Below are 26227 nucleotides of genomic sequence, written 5' to 3' on the forward strand. Positions count from 1 at the left end.
CTCAGCCACTGTCACGTCACATCACTTCCGGCCCCGCCCCGCCCGCGGCTCCTACAACTGCTCCTGCTTTGAAATATATTAACTACATCTTCCAAAGAATCGAGAATTAGGTTTGGAACGGACTTTACAAAGCATCTAGTAAAGATCGTCTTCATTCGGACAGTGTAAAAATAGACCTACTGCCCCAAAAAGATGTGTTGGAAAGATGGGTCTAGCTAGAATGCTGGCAGCAGAGAAATTAGTTTTGTCTCAGCCCTTTGACACGGAGTACAAACACTCCATCCTGTACATCTGACATGAGAGTCTGCCTTGTGTGTGACACCGTCATAACGCTGCCTGATACTAAACTGCAACAGAGGCTATTTAAGATCAAGCTGGGGGGGGAAACATAACATGACAAAGTAGACACTAAAATGCACTGTCATAGGAAACTGCAGATTCTAAACCCACGACCATTGCCATTTGGTGGCTAGAATTTGAGGCTCTTTCCAGCTCTAATTCTTACCATGACAAAATGAGCCAACCATGAGCTAGAAAATAGGACATTTGGACGTATGGGATGTGGAAGATAATGGCAATATAAAGTGATGCATTCTTACAGCACTTCATGTATTTTCAGCCCATAGAATAAACAGCATCTCTGTAGTCACACCCAAGTGAATTATCTCAAAGTAGAAAATAGGGATGCGAGATCCTTTTCATTCAAGCCATATCCCGATGCATTAGGCAATGCGACATTTGGGAAGTTTCTCCAGCTAACTTTTGTAATCCAGTTACTGTAATCTCTAAATTCATTTCCTGGATTCCACAAATTATGGACATAAGAGCACATGGGACACACTACAAATGTGTTCCGATAAAAGCTTTTCAAAGCTATGATAGGCGCAACTGAGAAGCCACATCTATCTAAAAATCAAAGCTTGTTGCTGTATTATGTACAATACAGCCCAGCGTAACACTGGTATGCACACGGTTCAGAACATTCACAGAATAAGAATCAATGGAAGCAGCAGACACTTGCATGGAATTCTTTCCCAGCTAATAAATCATTCAACAATCAAAGATAAATCTGACATTAACCCAGCAGCTTTTAGATGGGTTGTAGTTTTGTTTTATTCATGTTATCTCCCTTGATATCCTGATTAATTACAAGTATTTCACTTTATTTTTGCACTCTTTTCTAAGTTTGTAATGAGGAGGACCAACAAAGTTGCTCCGCACAGTATAGGTATACAAGCAACAAATACATTTTATTAAACACAGGCTCTGACATTCTTGACCGTTGTTTCCAGTGGAGTACTTTGGCATCAGATGAGGCAGATTCTTCCATCATCTGAAGACTTTAAGATAAATAAAAAATCCTTTGCTAAAAAAAATATTTTCATTCAATAGCTTCCTGGAACAATTGAGCCGATTTCCTGTACGGGGGCAGATTTCCTGTACGGGGGTATGAGGCAGACTAGATTATCAAAACACCACCTTTAACTTCAAAACCAATAAACTTATATCATGGTCCGAGAGACTGAGCCAGACGTAAGGTATTGCAGCAAGCTTCTGTCTCATAATACATCTACAAATTTTCCTAAAATAATAAATGTTTTAACTTTAGAACCCTTCACAACTCTCTCTGATGTGCCACTAGAATTATACTGGTTATCATTTTCAGTTCAGTACCTAGCTGGAGACACAAGAGAATGTTTCTGATCTAGGAAAAACTATATTCAGGTCCACTTCTTCCAGGAAGGAAGACATTTTGACAAATCACTAAAATTCAACTGTATTTCAGAGTATGTGGCATTTACAATTACTTTGTTTTATGCAACACTATTGCTAATGTAAACAGTGATTAAACCATGAAAATTTCCATTGAATATCTGTATTTGAAAAGACACAGAAAAGTAAGATTCAAGAAGTGTCACAGAGGCATGGTTGTCATCTAACAAGGACAGGTTATGGTTGACTGGCACACATCTACCCTAAAATAAGAATTCAGGCCGCCTGGGAGGGCTCCTGTATCTTAAATGTTCAGTTAGTTCCATACAGAAAAATCAGGTGCATCTCCAGCAGGGAGCTAACTGAAAGCAGCTCCAAAATGCTTTGGCTGAACTTTGCTTCTCTCTCCATACTCCTTGGTTTACAGAGCATTCTTGGTTTCTGGGAACACGGACTAATCATTTTAATGTCCTCCTCCTTTTCCCTCATTAATGCAATGTCTCTGGATCCCTGCATTTCTCAAGTGTTTCACTGTTGTGATGTTCACAGACGGTACATACAGAGAACAGGGACATGAGAGGACACAAGACAGAAGCTGTCTGCATAGCTTAATCCAAGAACAGAAGGCACATAGATATCACAGACACAGTATAAAAATCTGAAGACAAAAGCCCATGATCTGGATCATATCCTGAATGTACCCATTTGCTGAACTTTAAGTACAGGTTCCATCTCTTTTCAAAAGCAGAAAATACTAGACATTATTAGAATCAATAAAAAATAGCCAGCCAGATCACCTCTGTAACTTCTTTCTTCATTCAGTGCTACTTTGAAAGGGAAAAAGCTGTCAAATGGGAGTTTCCAGTGCATTTGGGGCTGGCCTCGGGGAGGTTCTGGCCAATCCGTCATGTCAGTGAAGGCAACGACGGTTGTCACAGGTACCGTGCTCACGTTTAGAAACTGCAGCAAGAAGGGAAGCAAAAATAGTTTAGAAGTGTTAATACAGTAGATATATCCCGTCTCAATTTTCTACTCACTGCAGATGACGGGCAAGCAGGATGTCTTTGGGATGGTGGGAGTTAGGTGTCCTAAATATTCAAAGGAGTAATCCCTCTTTCCCAAAACTGATACTTGGCAGGTAAATTGAGCGCATAGTAAAGATCAGTAGACACTGGGCATTGTATGCTACAGATCTCCAAAATGGCAGCAGTGACTCAAGCTCTGCTACAGTAAGCCTTCTGCTCAGAGGAAAGATGTACCAGCTAGTTAGTAACAACAACAGATGCAAAGCTAACTTAATTTTTTATAAAAGATCACCTGGCTCTTGGGACAAGTGCTTGCTGACAGAAACAGAAAGAACTTCCACAAGATGCAATTCTATCAATAAAATATCAATAAATAAAAACAGGGACCCAATACAAGCATACATTAATTTCTCATACTTTGGGATGTTGTTTCAGGAAAGAGACATCAGTGAAAATCAAACAGGGGACTGAACTTCTAAAGCCTCAGTTCTTTTCTGTTTTAACGGAGTGCTGCAAGACAACTAATACACTACACTTCCTCCTTGAGCTGCATGGAGTTTCATGGCCACCTTGGGCTGACTTAAGACCATGCTGCTGCCAAAAGAGCAACCTCACTCCCTGCCCCACTTCCCAGCTCTGCATGCTAACTCTGACAGGGAATTTACTGGCAGCATACCTTCTGTGCTTGCACTGGTTTTAGCCAACCTGTGAATTCACCACCTCATTCACTTCCCTGAGAAGAACTTCAAAGACTGCCTTTAGAGCAAAATTCTAAAGGAAGCATTCAAAAAAGTTGTGAGATGGAGTATGTGACTCTTAAGACAAAAATACTGAGACTCCCATTTGGAACTTTTGTGATATCCCCCAAAACAAATATAAAAAGCACTTCTGTGCTTAAATAAAATATATAATGAACAATGCATTGGGTTCAGCTGCAGTACATGGTTCTACATGGAGTTTGCAAAGAAGCATCATGAGAAGATTCCTTGTGCCCCTTTGCACCAGCAGCCCCAATCCTGAGAACATCAGCAAAGGGCACTTCAGCCAGGTGTGGGCCCATCCTCTAGGCCCACTCTGCTGCACAAAGGTAGTCCCCAAGCAGTTCCCATTCCAGAATGGCTACAAGAAAATGCTGAGGCTGTCTCTTCTCTCACCACCTGGAAACTTCACTCACTTGCAAGGTATCCTAGCACTCCTCCTTCCAGCCAGTTTAACGCCTTCTTGCCCTCCATACCAGATCAGTCCTTGGTCACAACTTACCACTGCAGAGCAGTTACAATTAGAATTTCCACATCACTTCTGACAGATGTAAGTTCTCCTATCAATGAGTAAATACACAACAGGCCAAGTCACCCTAGTCAACACAAAACCTCAAGATGATTGATTTAGTTTCTGGACCTTCAAAAACTGCCTTAAAATCAGAGATTAGTGCAGGGGAAAAAACCTATACACAAGCCCCCAGAACAACTGGGAGAAGGCAACCACAAGCAACTTCCAACATGCACTTGTAGAACTCTACATCATTAAAAAATGTCCTGTGTTTTCAGGAAGTCAAATATACCTGTGACTAGATATTGGGGATGGGTGTGAAATTCGGGATGTCTTCCCTAGGTTCTCTGTTTTCTGGTCAGTTACTTAGGCAACTCTCCAGTGATGCAGGGTGGTCTAAATAAAAAAAGGTTTCTCTAAAGAATAATTAAAGGAACTAGACGATAGTTCTCATGTAGAAAATCTGTAGGCTAAAGCTGGGAAGTAACATAATTGGAAAGTAATGTGCATGCTTACAAATAGCTGCAATTCCTAACTGCAGGCCGTAGAGCAACTTGGTCCTTCACTAAAAGATCTTTACTAACAATACTAATTTGTGGATTGCCACTGATGAAATCAGTACAGATTTTAATGGCGTTTTTTTACTGCCAGGAACTTGCTCTCTTATCATTTGCTTTGCAATATACCTTAAAGCTCTAAAGTTATTAGCATCAGTTGCTCAAACAAACAAAATCTGAATCTCATTGTTCTTGATATCTAATCATTACTGAGGGATTCGCACTCTAAACCTTTACTAGGAATGCAAGTCTTCTTCCTCAAGACAGAAATTTTGTAAAAGAAGCCATATAACAGGTGATTTAAAAAGTATTTTCATGGGGTGGGAGTGTCAGTTTGCCTCAGGGCAATATGAGTTTTACATGGTGAACATTTTCCTATCCTCTTCAAGTATTTTGCAAGAAAGGAGGACAAAAGGGTCCTGCGAGACACGTTCAAACAAGTGATGTAAAACCTCATTTAGACTGAGTCTGAAGTTCAAAGAATGTTAACAGATCAGACAGATACTTTTTGTGTCATACCTCCCAGCCATGAAAATGCCCCGGTGGGTGTCAGCTGCTCCCCCCAAAGCCCTTACAGACAAGTGTAAGCCTTGAAATATATATGCTGCCCAAAAGACTATGTGATGTCAAAAAAAGAAAAAAAAATCAAAATGGGATCCACTGCCACATGTTTGAAAGACACTACTCATTGTCCTCTGTGTTGGCTGACATGCTCCTGCTGACATCACAGAATCATAGAATGGATTGGAAGGGACCTTTAAAAGTCACCTAATTCAAGCCCTCTGCCACGAGCAAGGATGCCTTCAATTAGACCAGGTTGTTCAAAACTCTGTCCAACCCAGCCTTGAATACCCTCTTCCAGGCTTACACTCTCCCTCCCCAATTCTTCAAATATGCTGCCATCAGCATTAGTCATTTCCTCCGCTACCTGTTGGTGATTTCAGAAGCTCTAAAGGAACAGAAGTATCTTCTTGCACAGATTATCAGCATTCAGTGGAGTCTGTGAAAATTAATCAACTCGAATTCCATATCAAGGCTTTAAGAAACAACTAAATAAACATGGAATTACTTAATGTTTGTAACTACAACTTTATATCAACCGTAATCGAAAGTTTAAGATTAAATCCTTAAGTGGCAGAATGTGGTTTAGGATTGGAAAGAAGGTATCTTTTGCAGTTATGCAACTGAGTGAGGACAGTACTGAACAGAGCACAAAGCAACCTTCCTCTATGGAAGGCTGCCATTGCAGCCAGACAACTGCTAAAATTCAAGAAATCTCAGCTTACTTAGTTTCAAGACCATTTGATTCCTTGGTTCTTAAATAAGCTGTAAACCCCATTTAATTACCTGTGTGTGTGAGGGAGGGTTTTTAATTCCATACCTTGAGGGGGTGACACTGGTAAAAGTACCGTGCACCCAGTATTTGAACTTGTGGGTTGGACAGGAGGCCCGCTTTAGTCCACAATATCTGTATCTCCAGAGTCACAGGAACCATACAACAGGAAGTGCAATTCACAGCCTGAAAATAAAACATACCCAAATCAACAACAGAGTATTTTACAAGTGACTAAGGAACTATTATAGTCAAAGTCTAATGTTTTAGATAATATAGGTCACAGAACCTGAATCAATCACTTCAGCACTAACTGCGTAACTTCTGGTAAGGAAAACCACCCATCTTGGAGCTATATCCATCTCATTGTCATCTCATTTCCAACTAGAATTTGTCTCAGCTTTACCACTTGGATTTCACATTCCACTTAGCCATCTCCTCACAGATTAACAATTATTACAATACAATTGGGTCAAAAATGTTTAATCTTATTAAGTAATATAATAGGATACAAATATCCTTACCAAGATAGTTCTTATTCTGGAAAAGCAGAAAGGATTATTATAATAATCATTAACAGAAAGTAACCAGCTACTATTAGTTCCAAAAGGCTGTCAGAAAACTATGTAACACTGGATCCAATATTAAACTCTTTTTGCCAATTTAAATAGCAGGAACAGGAGTCAAGAGATAGGCAATCTGTCAGGGTTTGTTGGGATTTTTTGGTGGGTTTTTTTGTTTTGGTTTGGTTGGGGTTTTTTGGGGTTTTTTTTGTTTGTTTGTTTTGTTTTGTGGGGTTTTGTTGTTGTTTTTTGGTTGTAGTTGTTTTTGGTTTTGGCAGGTTTTTTGCAGTTGTTTTCATTTTGGGTTTTTTTTTCCTTAAGGACCCTAATAACATGTACCATAAACAGAATGGCTCCTTACAAGTATTAAGACCCTTTAGAGTCATAGGATCATTACACAGAGGAAGTCCAGATACACCCACCTCCCCGGGGCAATACAAAAATATGAAAGAAAAAATATTTACAGATGGTCTTTTTGCATGCATATTACCTGCACGCTGCAGTTCTGAATCAGAATGGTCATCCACTCTTCTGCCTGGGTTAAATGAGCACTGCCAGTTATAGCAAGGTCCTCTGTTCTGTTGACCCCCTGAAAAGCCTTGTATAACTTCTGCTGCATGTAACTACATTTACCATCTTCCAGTATTGGGGATAGGCTGGAAATGAGAAAATAAGAGCTTTTACAAAGTGATTTCCAGAACAAAAAAAAAAAAAAAAAAAGCCAAAAACCCAAACCACTATCAACATCCTTTCTTTGCAATAGGTAGTTCTTCTGCTCTTATGTCGCTGTTGAGCCACTAGCAGAGAAAAAGACCCAAGTTCTCAGTGTGACAAGAAAGAGAGCGTTTATTATTTTGATTTCAATATATATAGACTTTTCAGAGGTCACTCAGATTGGTCAGTCAGAAAGCTCCCCCTAGGCCTGATTGGCCAGGCCTGAACTGTCCAAATCTCGAGACACTGTTTCAAAAACATCCAAACTTTATCTTTGTTTATAAAACACAGGAGGATGTTCTCACAGGAAAGACCTGTGCTAGCCACACTCTTATGATGAGTCAACAAGTATTGGTATTAAACACATGTAGTTTCAATCCTTTCTGCAATGTGAAAGGAGAAACATAGGGCAGGGTAATGCATGATAAGATCGCTGAAGAGCTGTCAGTTTTCCTTATCACATCACTGGTCCTACACTTGCCCTGTCAAAAGAACAATCCAAATAATCAATACAACCACTTTTTAAGATTCACTCCTCAACTCTACTTTTGCCCAAGACATACTGTCAGACTACAGCCTCAAAATGTCCCAAAAGAATTTCACAATGTTCAGATTATTCTAGTGGTCCACCACCTTTCTGATATTCAAGTTCTCTTAGGAGTATATGAAAGATCTGTAGCGACCCATCGATGACCTCAGGGAAGGACCTAGGCTACACAGCACTACATGAAAGATTACAGAAAAATGTGCTAAGTGAATCCACAGCTTCCAACTGTCAGGACAGATGACTGCAGAGTGTATTGTTACCTGATTTTGCAACCTGTTCTCATATTCCTTCCAAATTGTACTGTGTGTCTGAGGAGTCGTGAGCAACTGCCATCACTTTCACTCCGTAATACGCTCATCTGACAGACTGCACATCAAGAAGCCAAACGAAAGTATAAACAGACAACATACAACACTGATTTTGTATTTAATAATCCACTCACCTCATATTCCTCCTTATTCCTATCAGGGGAATATAAAAGTCCAGACAGTGGAGTACCAGAAATCAAAAAAACCCAGCAATAAACAAAAACTCATAGCAGAAAGAGGATACATGCTGCATGGCACCACTGTTTGTAATCAACAGTGGTGCTTCAATGATATAGCCAGGGCTTCCACTTCTAGGCAACGTATGAGGAAGACTCCTGGTCTACAAAGATGCAAAGGGAAAAAATAGAAGAAGAGGAAAATATTAGCACCAATGACATCCATTCATCTCCAAAGATCAAATTCACATTCTCAAAAATACAAATGGAAAGTTGTTTTTTTTTAAAGTAACTATTATACACTAGTTAAACTCCCACTATTTGTTTCCAAGGCCTCTTTCTTATCTGGCCGATTTCATTTGCAGTCTAGGAGGTAAAAAACTAAATTTCAGTATTCTGAAATGTGGACACTACCAGGAAAGCTCTCAATACAATGAATTCCTATGGCTCAACACTTGTCTCTGAGGAAGTGAACAGATCAGGCTGGGCAACTCTACAGAAGAACTGCAGAACACACCCTGCCTTGACCCTGATTCCATGGCACTTTCCACTTCTAAATTGTTGTATGGCAAGAGCCTCTAGGGATAACTTCAAAAAGCTTGCACTGCACATTTATCAACCCCTGAGGTCACCACTTATCCAGTTTTACATTGCCTCTAAACTTATGTGCCTTTACATTGCCTCTGACTTATGTGAACTTAACACACATTAGTATTTCCCAGATTTCTACCCCTCTTCAAAGAAAATCTGTTTCCTGCTATACAGGCAGAGTTAAAAAAGAACCTGGAATAAATTTAGCAACTTTGTTCGTGAACACTGAACACGTCAGATACAGCACTAGCTTCAACCCTTTCCTTCACAAGACCCTGCTGGTAACTTAGCTCATCCTCTTCCCTTCTACCCCAACAAAAAAAAAGGCTGAACAAAAAACCCAAGCAAACAACAGACAAAACACAACAAAAACAAACAAAACAAAACCAAACCCCAAAAACCTCAACAAAAAAACAACCAAACAAAACACCCCAACAAACAAAAAAACCACCTAACACCAAACCAAGAGCAAAACCAGTCATATAAAAATAAACAGCTCCTTGAAATTTGTGCAATGCAAGACTGCATACTTGTGTTGAGCCTCCATTTTTCTATTAGCATGGTTTACATGAGACCAGAAATGCCTCTTGACCTGCCTTCAACCACCACCTGCCTCCGAGTTCTGTTACTACTATACCACAGTGACACTGCTCTAACCTTTTCAGGTCTCATCTGTGCAAAAATGAGTCACAAACTACAGACTGCAAACTTGGTAAAATTCCAGGGAGGATGGGGATACTGACCCAGAATTGCATGGTGAAGTGCTGCTGGAGAGAGGATCTGGAGTTCCCAGAGATGTTGCTCACTCTGAACTGGACAGAAACACTCTGAATCCCATTTGTGCCACTGTATTCTATCTCATAGATCACCTGAAAGTCCAATTTAGAGAATAATTTGAGACAGAGTAAAGTAATAGGGCAATGACTTTAAGCCTGTGTTAAGCTGCTCTAAAAGGAAAGAAGATTCAGGTACCTCAGAAACAACATTGGTGCATGTGTTGTCTTTCATGTGGGGAGCTCCAGGTGGTGAGACTGCAGTGACATTTACCTGGAGACAGTAAGCATCTTCACAATTAGTAATTGTTTAAAAGGAGTGTGCATTTTTTACTCTTTTTCACTGCTTTTCCATCCAAGTCAGATTTACCTCCCTGCTGTAGCTGTGACCTGGGGGCACATCATCCTGCTCCAGATCCCCAATCTTTTTCCAAGAAAATAAGCTATCTCGCTGACTTTAGTCCTATCTGTGCCCATTCATTTAAAAATACACTCTTTTTATGTACTTTTTTTTCTATAATGTCATACTTTTGGGAAGAAAAATCTTGTCTCAGACACAGCACAATCCCATTTTCCCTTCAGAAGCAGAAATTGTTTTCATTGGCAACACAGACTGACCTTCATGGACTGCACAACGACATCATTAATTGGGACCTGGGGAAAATAAACAAACCATTTTACAATACCAATAAAAATCTAAGTAAATTGCTTCATTTGCAAGTGACGAAAGCCATACAATCATCACTAAACAGAGTCTGCACATTATATTGACAAAATTACTTTGTTTATTCCAGATGTGAAAACTTGTCATCATTTTGTAATCTATAAATCAGACATAATCCACAGAAGGCATTTTAAAATATCAAAAGACAAATTTAAGTTTGGCCCTGCTAATGTCCTGCAGAATGCAGATACTTTTAAGTATCACATCTCTGATCCATTCCTGAAACTCCCTTCTTCTGCAATCAAGTAATTACTTCAGTGTCCAGTTAAGGAAAAAACTGAATTTTGGCAACAGTGACAAAGAAAGCCCTGAAAACATGAAGTAAATATGATCAACAGAATACTCTCTACTACAGTTATGCAGATTTAGATTTCCAATATAAGGGTCAACTGAGTCATCAGCCTTAATAATTTACATATTTAAAATTTTCATATTTACAATGTTGTTGCCTCTTGGAACACCAGAAAAACTCCACAAGGTGAGGAGAGACACTTTCATATAAATATTCAGTAAGATCAGTAGGATGAACGCAGAACAGTAAATAGATTACTTTGAAATTATTGTCAGGATAAATAGTAGAGAAATTGACACGGATATAAATAGAGCTAATGTTAATAAGGGGCGTTCAGTATGATTTTAGAGATAACACTTTATGTTAAAAAAATCTTAATTCTTTACTGAGAATATGTACTGCTTGGTTGATCAAGCTGATGGAACAGATAGGAGTACTTTGATAAAGAGTCTGTTTAAAATGCAAGAATTTTAGATAAACCATCAGAACTATGAAGTATCAATGAAGTACCTGTTGATTACATTCTGAATTTGCTAAAAACCAGAATTTATTGTAAAGTACCTTGAGTTGAAGGATTATCACCAACCATAACATTTTAACAGGTTTCTCAGCAAGAAAGCCTCAACAATTGGGAGATCAGGGATGATATACCAGATGACCTTCAATTTTACAGCTAGCTGATGTCCCAGCACAAGGCAATGCATAATCAAACAACTAAGATTTTGAACCCAAGCAAGAAATATGAAATGCACCTTTAGAATAGTGAAATCACGGTAGTAGGAAGCAGCATCTAGGGCAGGGTCGGTCATGCAGCTCTTGCTCAAGTTAGCAAAAATCCGAGTACAGCTTGTGCTCTTACTGTCCAGGAAGCCTGTGTGAGTTAAGACATGACAACAGATAAAACAGAAGCAAACCACCCAAAGATATTCCTCCCCCTTTACTAACCAGCAGGATTTCCATCAACACAAAGTCCGCTGGCTCCCATTTTTACTGGCTGTCTAAGCGTGCTCAATACAGATGATGAATCAAAGTAGATTAGGATTGGATCACCAGCCTGAAAAGACAATTTGGAGAAATCAGTTACTGTGGAATACTAAAGCCAAGGGCAAGAGACAAATCTGTATTTCTTTGTGTACACCCAGTTTTGTCTAAAAGGTTGTCCAACCAATACCTAAATACAAGGAAACTGACCAGAAACTTTTTAAACACTAAGGAATTAAAAGTACTAAGAGACAAACAGTTCAACACTGTGCTCTGGTAACCAGGAGGGCCATCTGTGCTGTGTCCTGGGTGCATCAGGCTCAGCACCACTAGCTGCTAGAGGAAGGCAGCTGTTCCACTCTGCTCTGCATGCTGGTATGGTATCCCCTTGAGCCCTGAGGGCACATTTGGGTGCCACAACATAAGACAAAGCTATTGAAGAGTATCCAAAAGAGGGTTACAAAGATGGTGAAGGGTCTCCAGGGAAAGCCATATGAGGAATGGCTGAAGTCACTTGGCTCCATCAGCCTAGAAGAGACTGAGGGGAGACCTCATCACACTCTGCAGCTTTCCCCTGAGAGGCAGTGAAGGGGCAGACACTGATCTCTGCTCTCTGTGACCAGTGACAGGACCCAAGGAAATCACTGGACCTGTGTCAGGGGAGGCTTAGGCTGGATATCAAAAAGAGATCCTTCCCCCAGAGGGTGGTCGGGCACTGAACAGGCTCCGCAGGGAACGGTCACAGTCCCGAGGCTTACAGAGCCCAAGGAGCATTTGGAAAACACTCTCAGGCACAGAGTGGGATTGCTGAGGCATCCTGTGTAGGGTCACCAGTTGGACCCGATGATCCTTGTGGGTCCCATCCAACCAAGGATATGCTGTGATTCTATGATAATACGGCTTCTAGGTACAAGATAAGAATCTTTCAATCTGTTCTTATTAAATGTCATTACAGACAGTTTTAGTAAAAGTATATGTGCAAATCAATTGCTATTTTCTTTCAACTCACACGGTAAAAAGCAGAGAACGATGGCTGGACTTCTGACGGTGCTAAGAAAGAGTGTCTGCCATACTTCTCTAAGAACTTCACAAAATCAGATTCTTTTATATCCTGTGGCTGTTGAAAATAGTTCAGCTTTGCTAGAGTTTGAAACGAGAAAAGAAAGGAATCCACTAATATTAAGTTATTAGAAAAGAGTAAGTATTACGCCAATATTTTTAGAAGTAATAACTTCAGTAATTATAAGCTAGCTGGTGCCTTATATTAATTAATCCATAGTAATACTTTTAATAGGCTAGTATGACATACAAACAGGATGATATCATGAGTACTAATTTGTACGGCTCATGGGAAGCAGGTATTAATACACAAAGTGACTTTCCAAAAAGCGTGAAAACTGCTTGACAGCTATCTTAATATGTGCTGTAATTTCTGTGAGATGCTCAAATTCGACACACGTGACATTTTAATTACAAAGCACTACCCATTTGTTAGTTCACTAAAAAGCATAAAATTTAGATTCCAAGTTACAGGCTGAAACGCTCATAAGCCTGACAGCACTTTAAGCTGTGCTTAAACCCTCAGCTAAATTCATCTTTACTGTGAGATCTGCTGATAATTAGAATGGGTAAAGTTCTAGCACTACTACCTATCATAATATATATTATGAGGCTCTTGTAATTTCTGTTCTTCCCTGTATGCAAAACACTCAGGCAACATCTGTACAGAGCTGAAAGCAGGACAAGATAATAAGAAGCTAACCTTGTTCTGACTAGCTGTTGTACCAGTTAACCTTCTGAGCCCCTTACCTAAAATACTCAAAGATTTAGGTCAGAAGCAGATGGAACTATGGGTCACAACTCCCAGACAAATAAAGAGAAAATGGTTTGAGTTCAAATGTGAGATCACAGCAATTGTATTGAATGCCAGGAACTGGATATTGAATCACTCAAATGAAGTACAATGTGGAAAGAAGACAGAGAAAAGAGTGTTGGTGGCGTATCCTACAAGGATATATGATTACTAGTGAAAAAAATGGCCAGCTGAGAATAAAGGATAAAAATATGCATATAAAGAATCCAAGACACAATAAAAAAACACTTTCTGAAAATGATAGTAGCGGGATACTTCAAATGTCAACCCTTACCTGCTGCTCTTTGTGTAGCAAACTATGTAAGGTATCTCAGATACATAAGTAATTGATAAAGACTGATTTGTGCTCAGCCAGACACCCTACCCTTGAACAGAGTGCAATAATCTTTTCTTTTTCTTTTTTCTTTGGTGATCAGACCCTGATTCATTATGGTTTCTCTGGAACTGTAATGGCCAAAATAATTAGCACAATTATAACAGGTAGTTCAAGAAAAATGTTTCCGCAGCAGAGGCAATCTATGAAAATCTGTGAAAAGAAAGATTACTTACAGTCATCCAGCTGCACACAGAATAACGGACCACGTCCACCAGGATCAGAAACGATGTCTGTAGGATAAGGGGTGTTACTTCTGAAAATGAGCGACTTTTCCACACATACTTGACTCACAGACCTGTAAAGACAAGCCCCCCGCCCCATCCAGCAAACTGTAAAATGGACTATTCTTTTTTATATTGCATAATTTCGTATTTTACATGACATGATGCCAGGAACACAACACAGTATTACTTCTAATCAGTTTAGATGAGCAGTTGTACAACCAGCATTGACAATCAACTACAGAAAGCCTCTCTCGTCATTGTAGTAACTTTGCGGATACTCCAGTAGTGTAGTTAGATATCACTCTAAAATTCACTGGAAAAAAAAATCAGCGCCCACGTATTACACTTGTGTTGTCGGCCCCGGGAAGCCTTTTCCAATCCCCAGCCCAGCGATAAGCTGCCTCCGTGCCCGGGGGCGCGGCAACTCCACAGAGAAGCCCAGGCGGGAGCCACAGCGCCCGCCGGGGACCCAGGCCCGGTCTCGGTTTCCCGGCCCGCCTCGGCCCGGGCTGGCGCCAGCAGCGACACAAGCCCATCCCCTGCCCACCTGATGCCGCCGGAGCGAGGGGACGGGCCCACGGGGCTAAGGGCGGGCAGCGATGCCAGCAGCAGCAGCACGGCACTACACCCGCGCATGTCCGCACACCAACGCCGACCGACGGGCGGCAGTCTCGGCGCCTGCGCGGCCGGCGGGGGCCGGGCCGGGGCGGGGCAGCGCTCTTCTAAAATGGCATGTTTAAAAGAGTTCTTTTCAGGTAACTGTAGTTTTGCTAAAAGCTGCTAGAAATTTTCTAATATTAAAGAGTTCATATTATGGCATCATAATTGCATTAAGAGCAGTTGTGTCTAGCATTCAACATGAGCTATCCCATTGTGCTATAATTTTAATTATATAAATTAGGTCACTAAGTAATCACTGTTTTACATTATGTTAGAGTGCATAAATTGGTCTGCAGAGCTGCCTAGGTAAAACACAGTGTTTCAGTAATTCTAGACTTTGTATCACAAGCATTTCTACATGGCGGGCCAGATGGGAGAAGATTCTTAATTTTGACAACATGAAAATTTTTCTCAAGCAAATGCCAGAGTTAAAATCTCACACAGCTAAGTCCTGGGCTACTCTGGCTTTTAGAGTTATACCTTTTAATCAAAAATATTTTTGGAGGTACTTTTTGTGAGGTTCTTTTTCATGCGATATTTATTTAACATCTGAATCTGACTGGCACAACACAATGTAGATTAAAAAGTCTGTATGTGTTCAAGGAGTCAAATAGGGCAAATTCATGAGAGAAAGCATGTCAAAGATTATTAAAAATGCAGATAGCGTAGCAGGGACTACTCAAGGTTGCTGCTTTCAAGCTGTTGGAAGCTTTGGGGATTCCTTACTGTGGAAAAGAATCGCATGTTAAATTACGTTACATGTTAAAAAAACACACTACAGCAAAGCCCTCTGAGATGGACAAATATGTAACACATGAAATGAGATGTTTGAACCTACAAACATTAGCATGAAATAATCAGGGAGTAATTTTAATAAAAAAGTATATGGAGCAAGCCAATGGTTCCTTTGACATCTATACTATTCTCACTAGAGAGTATTTGGTCTGTATTATTTCTCATTCTCACTAGACTCACCTTGCCTGTAGGAGGACTGGAATCAAGCATGTCATCTAGTACCTCCTCTATTCAAGGAAAATAAAAGAAATCCTATAAAAGGCAACTGGACTGTCATGTAATCTCCCTGGTGCACTTTCTTTCAATCATTTACAGGAGATGTTCTATCTTGAAAGTTTTTACTATGTTGGTTAATATGACTACTTTAATCTCTTTATTTGTACAGACAGGTGACTTTAGGGGCAGTAAAGTTTACAGACCCTTTTACAAAAGCTACCAGCAATTTACCACTGCTTTCTATTTATAAAGTATCAGGAGACCATAACTATTGTTGGGTAAAAACTAGAAGGATGAATACCTATTTCTTATTTTCCAGATTTGAGTACCAAACATTCTTTATTGGGTTGCAATTTAAGAAAAGTTAGAAAGCTTAGTGAAGTGATATATGACTATCGCCCAAGTAGACTTGGCGATTTTTTTTTCTTTAATCTTGTTTTTTCTTTAATCAGTTCCTTGATTTAATTCCTTTCCGGTAATCTAAAAATTAATTTGAATAGTTGATTTTAAGTTAGTCTTGTTTGTTTCCTTTCTTTGTTTTCCTGGTCGTTTGACCATGATATAATTAGTAGACTTTGATAGTACATTTTCTATCACAAATAATGTGACTACTTTTCATTATGTAGCAGCCAGTAATTTTTCTTTGAAATTCGGGATAATACAGCCAGACTCTTAGCACAGGTATTTCATAAGCAGGAATAATAAATAGAAAAACTAGAGACTTTTGTATTACGGTGGTGCCATTTTGGTGTTGGCCCGTGAGCCCGAGCCCGCGCCCGCTCTCAGTGTCACCCGTTGCCGCGGCGGTTTCCTAACAGCTCCCCCGCGCGACGCTGCCGCCGGGGATCGCTCGGCCCCTCGGGCGAGGCCGGAGGCCGAGGGGCGAGAGGGAGTGAGAGAGGGAGGGAAGGAAGGCAGGTCCGCGTGTGTTGTGGAAACGCTGCTGGGATACGCGCCTGTGTCGTGGGAACGGGGAGCGGCGGAGGGACCACTGCGGGTCTCCGGCGAGCACCTCTGGCAGCCGGTTCCCTCGGCTGTCCGGGGAAGCGTTCAGAAGGGCTCTTCGGAAAGGCCCCGCGCTCTCCGCACAGGGCTGCCCCACGCCCCTCGGGGTGAAGCCTCGTCCGGCGGCGGGATGGAGCTGGCGGTGCGGGAGCGGCTGCTCGCCGCAGAGAGCGAGCGAGGTGAGCGGGCGGCCGGCGACTGCGACCTTTTGCCCGTCTTTCAAAACAAGTGAAATTTAAATCCCACTGCAAACAGGAAAACAGCTTGATCCTAATCTGTTTTCTAAATTCACTTTCTAGTGTGCTAAAGTTAGTGATTTTAAATAGCAAGAAAGTTGTTAATGCTTCATCTTAGAGTCATGTCTGTCTTCGAACAACGTGTGTGTGACATTATTTTCTTTAAACATTCTTAATTTCTCCAAAGGAGAGACTGGATATCACGTAGCTCATTCGAACACAATCATGTTAGTCCACTTTGAAGCAAAAATCCTTTTTTCCTTTTTTTATTTCAGATGTGCAGGCTTTGAAGGATGCTTACGAGTTGATCAAATCAGACAGTGAAGGACAATCTGCACTTGACTCATCAGATAAGATCAGCAGCGACTTATACGTTTTATGTGCTGAACAAGCACTTCAGGTTTGTAATTTAGGTCTTTTATGTGTATTGAATAAAAACGTGTATTATATCCTCTATTTACAGCTGTTAGAGTTACTACTTTAAAAATCTCAGAAGTACTTGAGGAGAATATTACACTGTTCTGGTCTCAGAGAAAAATTGTTTAAAACATGCATTTTCTGTGAAAATTCAGCCCCTAAATGATCACTTCTTTGTAGTCAGTCAGCTAAGTGTGGTTTGTGAAATTTCTAATTGGACCAAAATTAGCAAGGTGTACCATAGTGTATGTAAAAAAGTTTGTCATGCCTGTTTTTTTCTTGTAATAGAAAACTTAATATTAGGCATTTTGGGTAGGACTGAAGAAAATATGATTGTGAACAGTCCATACCAGGCAAAAGAAGCCTAATAATGAAAGGCTGTTGCTAATTGAAATTACTTCTATAAAATGTGGTAGAGATTTTTAATTTTGAAGTATTTGTTAATTTTCAATCTATGATCATAAATGATTAGGTTTAAGCAGACAGACTTTGTAGTGAAACAGATGTTTGGGGTTTTTTTGTAACCCAAGATGCAATCCAGTCAAAAATCTGTCTGTGGTCTGAAAATTGAGATGTAGCACTGACAAATCCTGCCAGCTAATATCCCTCCTTAAAACAAACGAACGAACAAACAAACAAACCCACAAAACCCCCCAATTGTCTTTGTTAACAATTGCATTAAAAAAGGAAACATTTTTTGGATACTGTAAGCAGTTCTACGACTGACTGAGGAGTTTTGTTAAATAAAGAAGCTACTTTTTTACATACATTTGGAATGTCAAAACTATGCCTTTAATAAATTTTAATGGGCTAATACCACAATTGGTATGCATCCCTATGGAATATTGCTTGTATACTTGTATGGAGTTAGATACCCTCGATAAGGCATGCATTTTTAAAAGCTAACAATTCTTAATTATTTGTTGCTTAATTAATTATTAAAATGCTTTTTTGGGTTTTATTTCTGTTCATTTCAAAGCTGGGATATCTGGAAATTAGCAGTGACTGTCTACAGATGTATTTTAAAGGAAGATTTCCAGTGAACCAGTTTCTTGGCAGAGCATATTTGTGCCAAGGCCAGTTGCATGCTCCACACTCTACAGACAATTTGGTGAGAAATTACAAAAGCTGCTTTATATTAAGCCTGGTTTTAGGAGTATTTATTCCTAGGTTTTATGCATTGTTTTCAGTCATTTAAAACATACAAGGATAATCAGGACTGTGGGAAAAATCAAAGGAAAATATATTAACAAGTAGTTCGTGAGTAAACAAAACCTATCATCTGAATCAGACTAATATTTCAAATATTTTGGAGAAGACAATAAAAAATAATGCTTATAAAAATTTTCAGGTGTTCGGTTGTTTTATGTCACCCTTTTTACTTAAATATGATACTTTCAGACCAAATTAGTGGTAACTGTTAAAATTTCATAGGCTTGTGGGAAGTGGAGGACTTCAGCCATTCCTCATATGGCTTCCCCACTAGCCCTTCACCATCTTTGTAGCTCATAGTTTGTGCTGTTTGTGTTCACAAATATGCCTGCCAGATGTTTCAGTAGTTTCTTTGAATAATGTATTTGAATTAACATTCAAGGTCTAATCTTTTCCCTCTTACAATTTCTGTAGATGTACCTGATGAGCACAGGTGCAGAATAACTGATCAACACTCACTTTAAAACTTCATGTGGGTTTGAAATGTCCAATGTCCAGTTAGCCATTTATGTTTCTAAATTAACAAACTATTCTGTGATGTTTTGTGAATCTCAGCCAAATTTTGCTGTTTTATTCTTGACTCTTGCTAACTTCTAAGAAGTTAAGAATGGTTCCAGATTATACAGTCCTGGCTTGGTTCCTTGTGTCATGTGTTGTAATGGTCTTTTAAGATACACTTTGCATCAGTTGTAAAGTCTTTCCACTGCTGTGTTCCTAGATAATTTATGAAAATAAGGGTGGTGCATCATCTCATGCTGTGTGACTAAGTAATCATCATCCACTTAGAAAAGATAAATTTGTCCTTATTTTGGTTCCCATCCTAAGGATCGGAACTGATTGCGATGCTTGTGTTCTTAATTTTAAGATGCTTGTGTTCTTAAGGTCCAAGTGCAACTGCTGTGCTTTAGTACATATTTCATCTCTGGTTTTCTCATTAGGTAAATCCTGTTTATTTCTCAGTAACCTTCTTATGCCATCCCAGAGCTCAGTAACTCAGTCCCAATTCTCTTGGAAATTTTAGTTTCTCTTTTCTAGCCTACTGTACAGACCCCCTCTGGTGTTCTTCCATTCCTGCTCATCAAGTTATACCTCGGCTTTGCTATTTGCGCTGCATCCTTCTCCTACGCTTTCAGAAATCCCTTTTTACTATCTCACCCATCTTCTTTACACCCACCCTTCGGGAATTTGTACATGCTGATGAGATGTTCCGTGAGCTACCTTCTTCAGGCTCAACAGTCTCAGCTCTCTGTTTTTCCCCATGGGAGAGATACTTCAGTCCTTTCTTGACTATTGCAGCTCTGTGGTGGACTCTCCACAGCATCCATGTCTCTCTCGTACTGAGGAGCCCAGAACTGGGAACAGTGCTCCAGGTGTGGCCTCACCAATGCTGAGTAGAAAGGAAGGATCAGATTCCTCAGTCTGCTGGCCGTGCTCCTCCAAAGGCATTCCTGGACACTGTCAGTGACGTTTGCAGCACATGCATGCTGCTGCCTAGTGTTCTTCAATTTGGTGTCCCCAGGGACCTATAGTTCCTCCTCTGAAGAGTGGGTTCCCAGCTCCTTTAATGATAAAAAGAGCATGCCTGATACATTGTTCAGTTGGGAAAATCTTACTGGAGATTTTTTGAAGAAAATAATCCCTGGAGTTTTTTAGTGGGACAAACCAATATGATTTCCACCCCCTCCCCCATTTGCTCTTGGATATTTCGGATATTTTTGAACTTTCTTTGCTGAAAGCTTAAAAAGTATGCAGCTTTGTAGTTTAGGAAAATTTTAGTCCTCATAATTAATATTTGGCAGAAATTAAATAAGCTGAAAATACAGTCTTAAAAATTTGAATTCAGGAAAACATATTAATAGGCAATCAATCAGTTTTTAGTTATTCTGTTTCTATAGCAACAACTTACTATTGCAGTATGTTTTCGTTGAGATTGGTCTGCAAATAAAATTTATGGGATATGAACCTATTGAAATAGGAAAAGAATGCACTGATTTATAAAAGCCATCTTCAAATTGCATTAGCTTTTCTTTGTTCTGTTCTAGGAAGAGTTGGAAAAGCTTGTGCTATTTTTTATGAAGGCAATAGATTTTGCAGCCCATGACAGAAGGTAGGCCCTACTGATAGGATTAACTCTAAAGCCCAGGAAATGCTACTGATATGGCTTTTCAATTGTTTGTCTCAATTTTCACTAGGTAGCATGGACTTGTCTTGTTTGGGTTTTTTTCTTTAGATTTTTCCTTCCATTTTGTAACTTTTGCTACTGCTCTGCGTGCTGTAACAATGTAAGAATACTGAAGTCTTACATTGATGGGATGAATAATCCTGTTTAAGGCTGGTAGGTATCTCAGTATTTCTTACACTTTCATAGTTATGATCTCTAGAATGAGAGCGCCATGTTAACTTATTTTTAAGTGGTTAATTATCGGGCAGAATATAGTTGCAAGAGTTGTGCTTTGCTTGTATTCTCAGTTTTTAGTTAGGATTGCTTCCAATCAAAAATAAAAGTGGCACTTTTTAACTTCTTAGAAGAGTCTTACAGTACTCAAGCTGTAATTTTATGTTTATTCAAGTTCATGAAATACTAAATTCTTGATTCTTATTTTCAGGTATTTTTTTTTGATATATAATGCCTCAGTTCTTTATTGGAAACTTGTGAGGCCGTTTCTTAAGCCTGGATTCTGCTATTGCCTTATTCCCAGCCTTTCACAGATTGTTAAAGCATTAAACCACATTGAAGAGCAAGACAATGAATGGAGAGCAGAACTCATGATGTAAGTTTAATTGTATTTTTTTCATATGGGCATTCATTTTGGGACTGCCACCTGAGGTGGTCTTTAATAAAGTGTATTTCACTGGTAATGTTGTAGATATAGTTATTGTGAAAAGCTTAATTAATAACTTTTTAAAAAGACATAAATGTACTGAACATAAAAGGTGCTTCATTTTAGTATTTACTTTAAGCTTAAAGTTTTAGTGGCAGAGACAGCTGTGCCCTAGATTGTATCTGAAGTTTCTCAATAATTTTGGATGTAATGTTTGTCATTGATAGTGATTGGAAATAAATGGTGTATAAATAGCAATGTATTATCATTCTTACATTTCGTGAGCAAAGCTGGAGCATAACTGTACTGAGAGAAATAGTTTTATGGGCTAAAGGAGGAGTTTCCATGTAATTTGTCAAGCTCTCACAACCTTTTCTCAGAGATGTTTTGGTCCACTATTCTACAGACTGTTTCCAGTTTCTCTTACACTTCTACCATAGTCTTTCCCTTTCTCATTGTGAACTTTTCGAATTCTTTGGTCTATGACTGTGGTTTATTGCTATGCAGCATTTTCTTTATAACCTGAAACTGGAAGGAAGTTACGAAACATTTCAAGGGGTGTGCTAAGGACTGTCAGGAATACCACGCATGCAGTTTCTTGGTACCAAACATTTGGTAGAGAGGTGTTGATGAGAACAAACAAATGCATACAGAATGTCTGTGTTATAAAACTAATGGTTGTACTTCTTTTTCTTAAAGTTGTATTTATTTTTAAATATTTTATTATGATTATCATAATTGTTGTCACTTTATGTCATGGAATCACAGGCTCTTTTTCAGTTAAATCAGATAAAGTATTGAAAATCCAGTAGATATATTACAGCTTCTGATATGAATAGTTTTCTTTTGCTAAATGGCTTTGAAATACTAGCCTTTCCAGTAGTTAAGGGAGAATCTAAGAATCCATCTCACAGAAATGATTTTCTCATACACTTTTAAATAGTTACTCTTTTTAATTACAGGTAACTTGTTGAGAAAAGTTTCCAAAAAAAAAAAACCCCTCAAAATCTTCTAAGGTTCCTTTTGTGATCTGCACTAAATATGTGTTAACAGCTGTATATATCTGGAAGGAGCAAAGATGTAGAAATTAGAGGATCTCTTTTTTGTTGAGTCAATGGTTTATAGCACTAATCACTTGTACTGCATTTAGAAGTGGTACCTTGAATACAAAGAGTGTTAAAAATATAAATAAGAACCATTTTGGGAAGTGTTAATAAATATTTAATACAAACATTTCTTTGATCTGCAGAAATTTACTTGAGTGCTTCCTTGATGCTTCAAAACTGGAAGAAGCAAAAGAGTTTTCATCTACTGCAGCAGTCTTTATTAAGGAAAATGTTCCAGATAAATACTCTCAAATATTTTCTTTAATGGTAATGCTGAAAAATATTTTAAACTCCCATTAAGATAGGAGTTTTGACTCTCTTTCATAAGAGCACAGCTATAATTGTTATATAAACTGTTTTCATAATTTAAATTTTGTGAGCTACCAAACAATTCAGTAGATATGCAGAGATTTTCACAAATTGTGTATTTTGGATACTACAAGGCAAAGAGCTCCCTATTGCTCCATGTTGCTTTAACACATTGTAACATAATGGGGCTAACCCTACAAGTTCTGTTTGGGATTAATTACTGTTGAAAGAGAAGGTGTAATGAGAGCAATTTAACCTGACTTACCCCACTGAGTGCATATTTAATAACAGTTGAATTTTCTCATCCTGTTAAATATTTAAGTGATCCAGCTTCAACCCTATAAATAATTCTGGAAGTTGGAGGATATCATGATAGTTTAAATTTCTTGCGTTTCCTTAATTTGGGAAATAAGAGGGTGAAGACATATGTGGCAAACACCAAAATAGGCAAATAAAACTCAGAAGTTGTGGGCAGGCATATTCTCTGTCATTCTATACACTGTCTGTTGTCTTTTCCTATCCACCCCCAATGACTGCATTTCAAAAGTGCATGTTTATATTACAAATGTTTCTAACATTTGAATTATGAGAACCAATATACAACATTCCAGAGGTGTGTTAATAATGAAGTAATCACACTGGGGCAAGCTTGAAATTGCTTTTGTATTTTTTAGAAGCAATGTTGAGCAAAGTTGTTTGACAGTGTCCTTAAACAGAAGAATGAAGTAGTTCTAGAACTGTACTTGGGCAACAGAAGTATGATCCAAACTATTGAGTGCTTTAATAGCAGCATACTAAAGTCCTGGGAAGCTTAGTGTTCCAGTACAGCTTAAGTAATCAGTATTGATAGTTGTGGACAGTCAGCGTGAGAGTCAGAAGAAATGATTTGCGCACTATTAATGTGTAACTGTACAGTTAAATTGAAGTAACTGCAGTTTATTGTAATGTCTTCATAATATTTTTTTCCTGCCTATAATCTATAGGTACAGATAAAATTTAATTTGGCTTGTTTCTCACAGCTGGATGAGATGATTTCAGAATGAGTGCTATCAAAAGGTGTTAAAAATGCATTAATTAGAATTCTAACTCAGATGGTAGTTCCACATTTGTGTTTCTGCTAATAATTCTGATCCTGACTATTGGAAGGTCACTATAGCTCTACTAGGTGATCTTTGTATTACCTATGCAGAGCAACACAGATTATCATAGTAGCCACATTGTCCTTAAAGTGTATGGAAACAGTCAACATACCTGCTTTATTTTAGCCCTTTAGTTTAGTGTTTGTCCTTTGCTTGTTTAATCAATAAGTTGCTACTTTATAGGTGTATCACAAACTAATGGATATTTCCCAGGCAGAGAAGGAAATAGAAAATTCCATCCATCTTTCAGTTATTTACAAGATGCAGGTCTTAAAGTTGTAAGTATGGAAAGGTATCCTTCCACTTGTACTTTGATGCTGCATATTACAGAGGTAGGATCAGTATTGTCATAGAGAAATCTACTGCAGAGATGAATTCCTGAAAAGGAAAATTATGACAGTTTGGGTAGTAACTGTCAGGACTGTCTAGAGAACAGCCTCATCTAAAAAGTGAGCTAGCTCTTTGGGAATGCAAGGCTTAGTGTGTTGTACAGATATGGTCAGAAGAAAAGAATTTAAGGGTCTGAAAGACATTTTAATATCAAATGGATAGCAGTTCCTTCCGCAAGCTGCGTACAAGAAAGTAAAGATGAAGTGGGGAAATCATCTAAAATACAATGTACAAATCACGAGGCATAATGCTTTTTAAACTCTTTAAATTTTAAAAACATTAAACAATTTTGAAAATTGGACTTCTTAGCAAAATCCAATGTAATTTTTTTTCAATATCTCAATATTTCCCCATTTTAAAAATATTGATTCTTTTCTTAGTAACAGTGGATTAATTTATAGTGACATTGTGGGAAAGGAGTCTTGCACACTTTTTATTTTTTCCTGAAATAAAATTTACTGTCTGAAATATTACTTTGCATATTGAAGTTAGGTTTTATTGACCTTTTTTTCTTGATTTTTCAAAATCCCAGTATCCCAGTGATACCTTGGAATAAGAGCCATCTATTCTGAAGTTAGGAGAGTTATTTCAAAATTTTAGTGCAATAATATTTCTCATGAAAAATTATGACCCAATTCTTCATATGTTCCAGGCAGTGGGACACAAATGTATTTCCAAGTGATGCCAACACAAAACTGAATTCTTTATACCAGCTTTTGAAACAATATGATGTACCTCCAGCATCTGTTCTCAATGTGAAGTGAGTTTTATTTTTCACAGCCCCATGGAAGTTAATGATGAAGCTGATCCTGCTTCCATTGAAGTCTGTCAAAATTCTGGATGACAGAGAGATTCTTGGAGAGATTGAACTCATACTTAGTTGTTTGTGTTGTGTTAACACATAGGTCATCTTAAAAAAGGACAAAATCCTATTAGGCTTTATTACAGACCCCAAGATTATATATTTTCTTCCATACAGCTGTTTGTATAACATGATTAAGTCTTTCCATCATAATTTCTTATTGATAAAATGAGATTTTTAAAAGGTCTTAGAACTGACATGTGATTTTCAGACGGTAGTTAATTTTTAACTTTTCCTGGGGCCCTTCCCAACACTTCACCATAAGTGAAAGACTAAACTGACTGCTATTCCAGTAGTTACATCACAGCTGTTACATATGGAAGCACTCTTTTACAATATTCAGATATCTTATTACTTCTGCTTCAGACAGTACACTATGCTCATTTGGTCGTTTGCAGACATCTAAACAGTTAGAACACAGTCTCAATCTGTGTGTCTGTGTTCTTACTTCCTAGATAGCAGACTGATGAATTGAACTGCTTTGTGTGTCAGTTCACTTAATTATATTTCCAAGATTTCCTGCAATCTAAGTTTACTTCACCATCTTGGTGCGTCATGCATTTCTTTCTGTACTTCTTGTCTTCTTCAGGAGCTGTTTGTGCAGAGTGCATAGGAGTATGCTAATTATTTTCAATAAACAGATGAACTTTTATATTTTTCATGTAGCCAATGTTGAACTTTTTCCCTTTTCGTTAACTGTGAGCATTCCCAGTATAATCACATTTTCTCTTATATTCATATGACTTCATGGTTTTCAGATACATTCAGTTACTTTTAAAGCACAGTTACTTTCAAAGAGTGTTTTTTTAATTCCACGAAAGAACAATATAAAATTCTCTGAGTGATGTTTTTGTATTTTTCAAGGATTCCTTTGATTCTGGAATTGGCTCGTTTTTCTATGAAAGTAAACTACACTGAGCTCACAGGTCATTGTATACTTGATTTGAAGAGCGCTCGGATTACTGTAAGTTTTAATTATGTGGGTTTGGGGTTTTTTTACATACCCACACCCACTTTGT

At 38.6% G+C, this 26227-nt stretch overlaps 2 protein-coding genes across 2 annotated transcripts in view; one reads left to right on the top strand and one right to left on the bottom strand.

Annotated features, from left to right (window-relative positions):
• Positions 1-1780: 1780 nt before the first annotated feature.
• Positions 1781-14714, bottom strand: TCTN3 (tectonic family member 3). Its single transcript, XM_085064539.1, has 13 exons — positions 14587-14714; positions 13989-14110; positions 12576-12706; positions 11531-11639; positions 11338-11456; positions 10188-10223; positions 9769-9843; positions 9540-9665; positions 8274-8369; positions 7982-8079; positions 6951-7116; positions 5946-6083; positions 1781-2673 (listed from the first exon to the last, which is right to left on the bottom strand). Exons 1-13 carry the CDS (start codon positions 14673-14675, stop codon positions 2452-2454), a joined length of 1527 nt encoding a protein of 508 aa, XP_084920665.1. The 5' UTR covers positions 14676-14714; the 3' UTR covers positions 1781-2451.
• A 1831-nt stretch (positions 14715-16545) lies between these two features.
• CFAP46 (cilia and flagella associated protein 46) overlaps positions 16546-26227 on the top strand; it is a 69371-nt gene continuing 59689 nt past the window's right edge. The window contains exons 1-9 of the mRNA XM_085064503.1: positions 16546-16894; positions 17227-17351; positions 18348-18479; positions 20623-20687; positions 21187-21351; positions 22652-22775; positions 24140-24234; positions 24999-25106; positions 26073-26172. Coding sequence (XP_084920629.1) covers positions 16846-16894; positions 17227-17351; positions 18348-18479; positions 20623-20687; positions 21187-21351; positions 22652-22775; positions 24140-24234; positions 24999-25106; positions 26073-26172 — 963 coding nt within the window. The 5' untranslated portion in view covers positions 16546-16845. The remainder of the gene's footprint in view (positions 16895-17226; positions 17352-18347; positions 18480-20622; positions 20688-21186; positions 21352-22651; positions 22776-24139; positions 24235-24998; positions 25107-26072; positions 26173-26227) is intronic.

Source organism: Lichenostomus cassidix, chromosome 6 (genome assembly GCF_008360975.1).
Source record: "Lichenostomus cassidix isolate B80296 chromosome 6, HeHo_3.0, whole genome shotgun sequence".
In the NCBI taxonomy this organism is placed as follows: Eukaryota; Metazoa; Chordata; class Aves; order Passeriformes; family Meliphagidae; genus Lichenostomus; species Lichenostomus cassidix.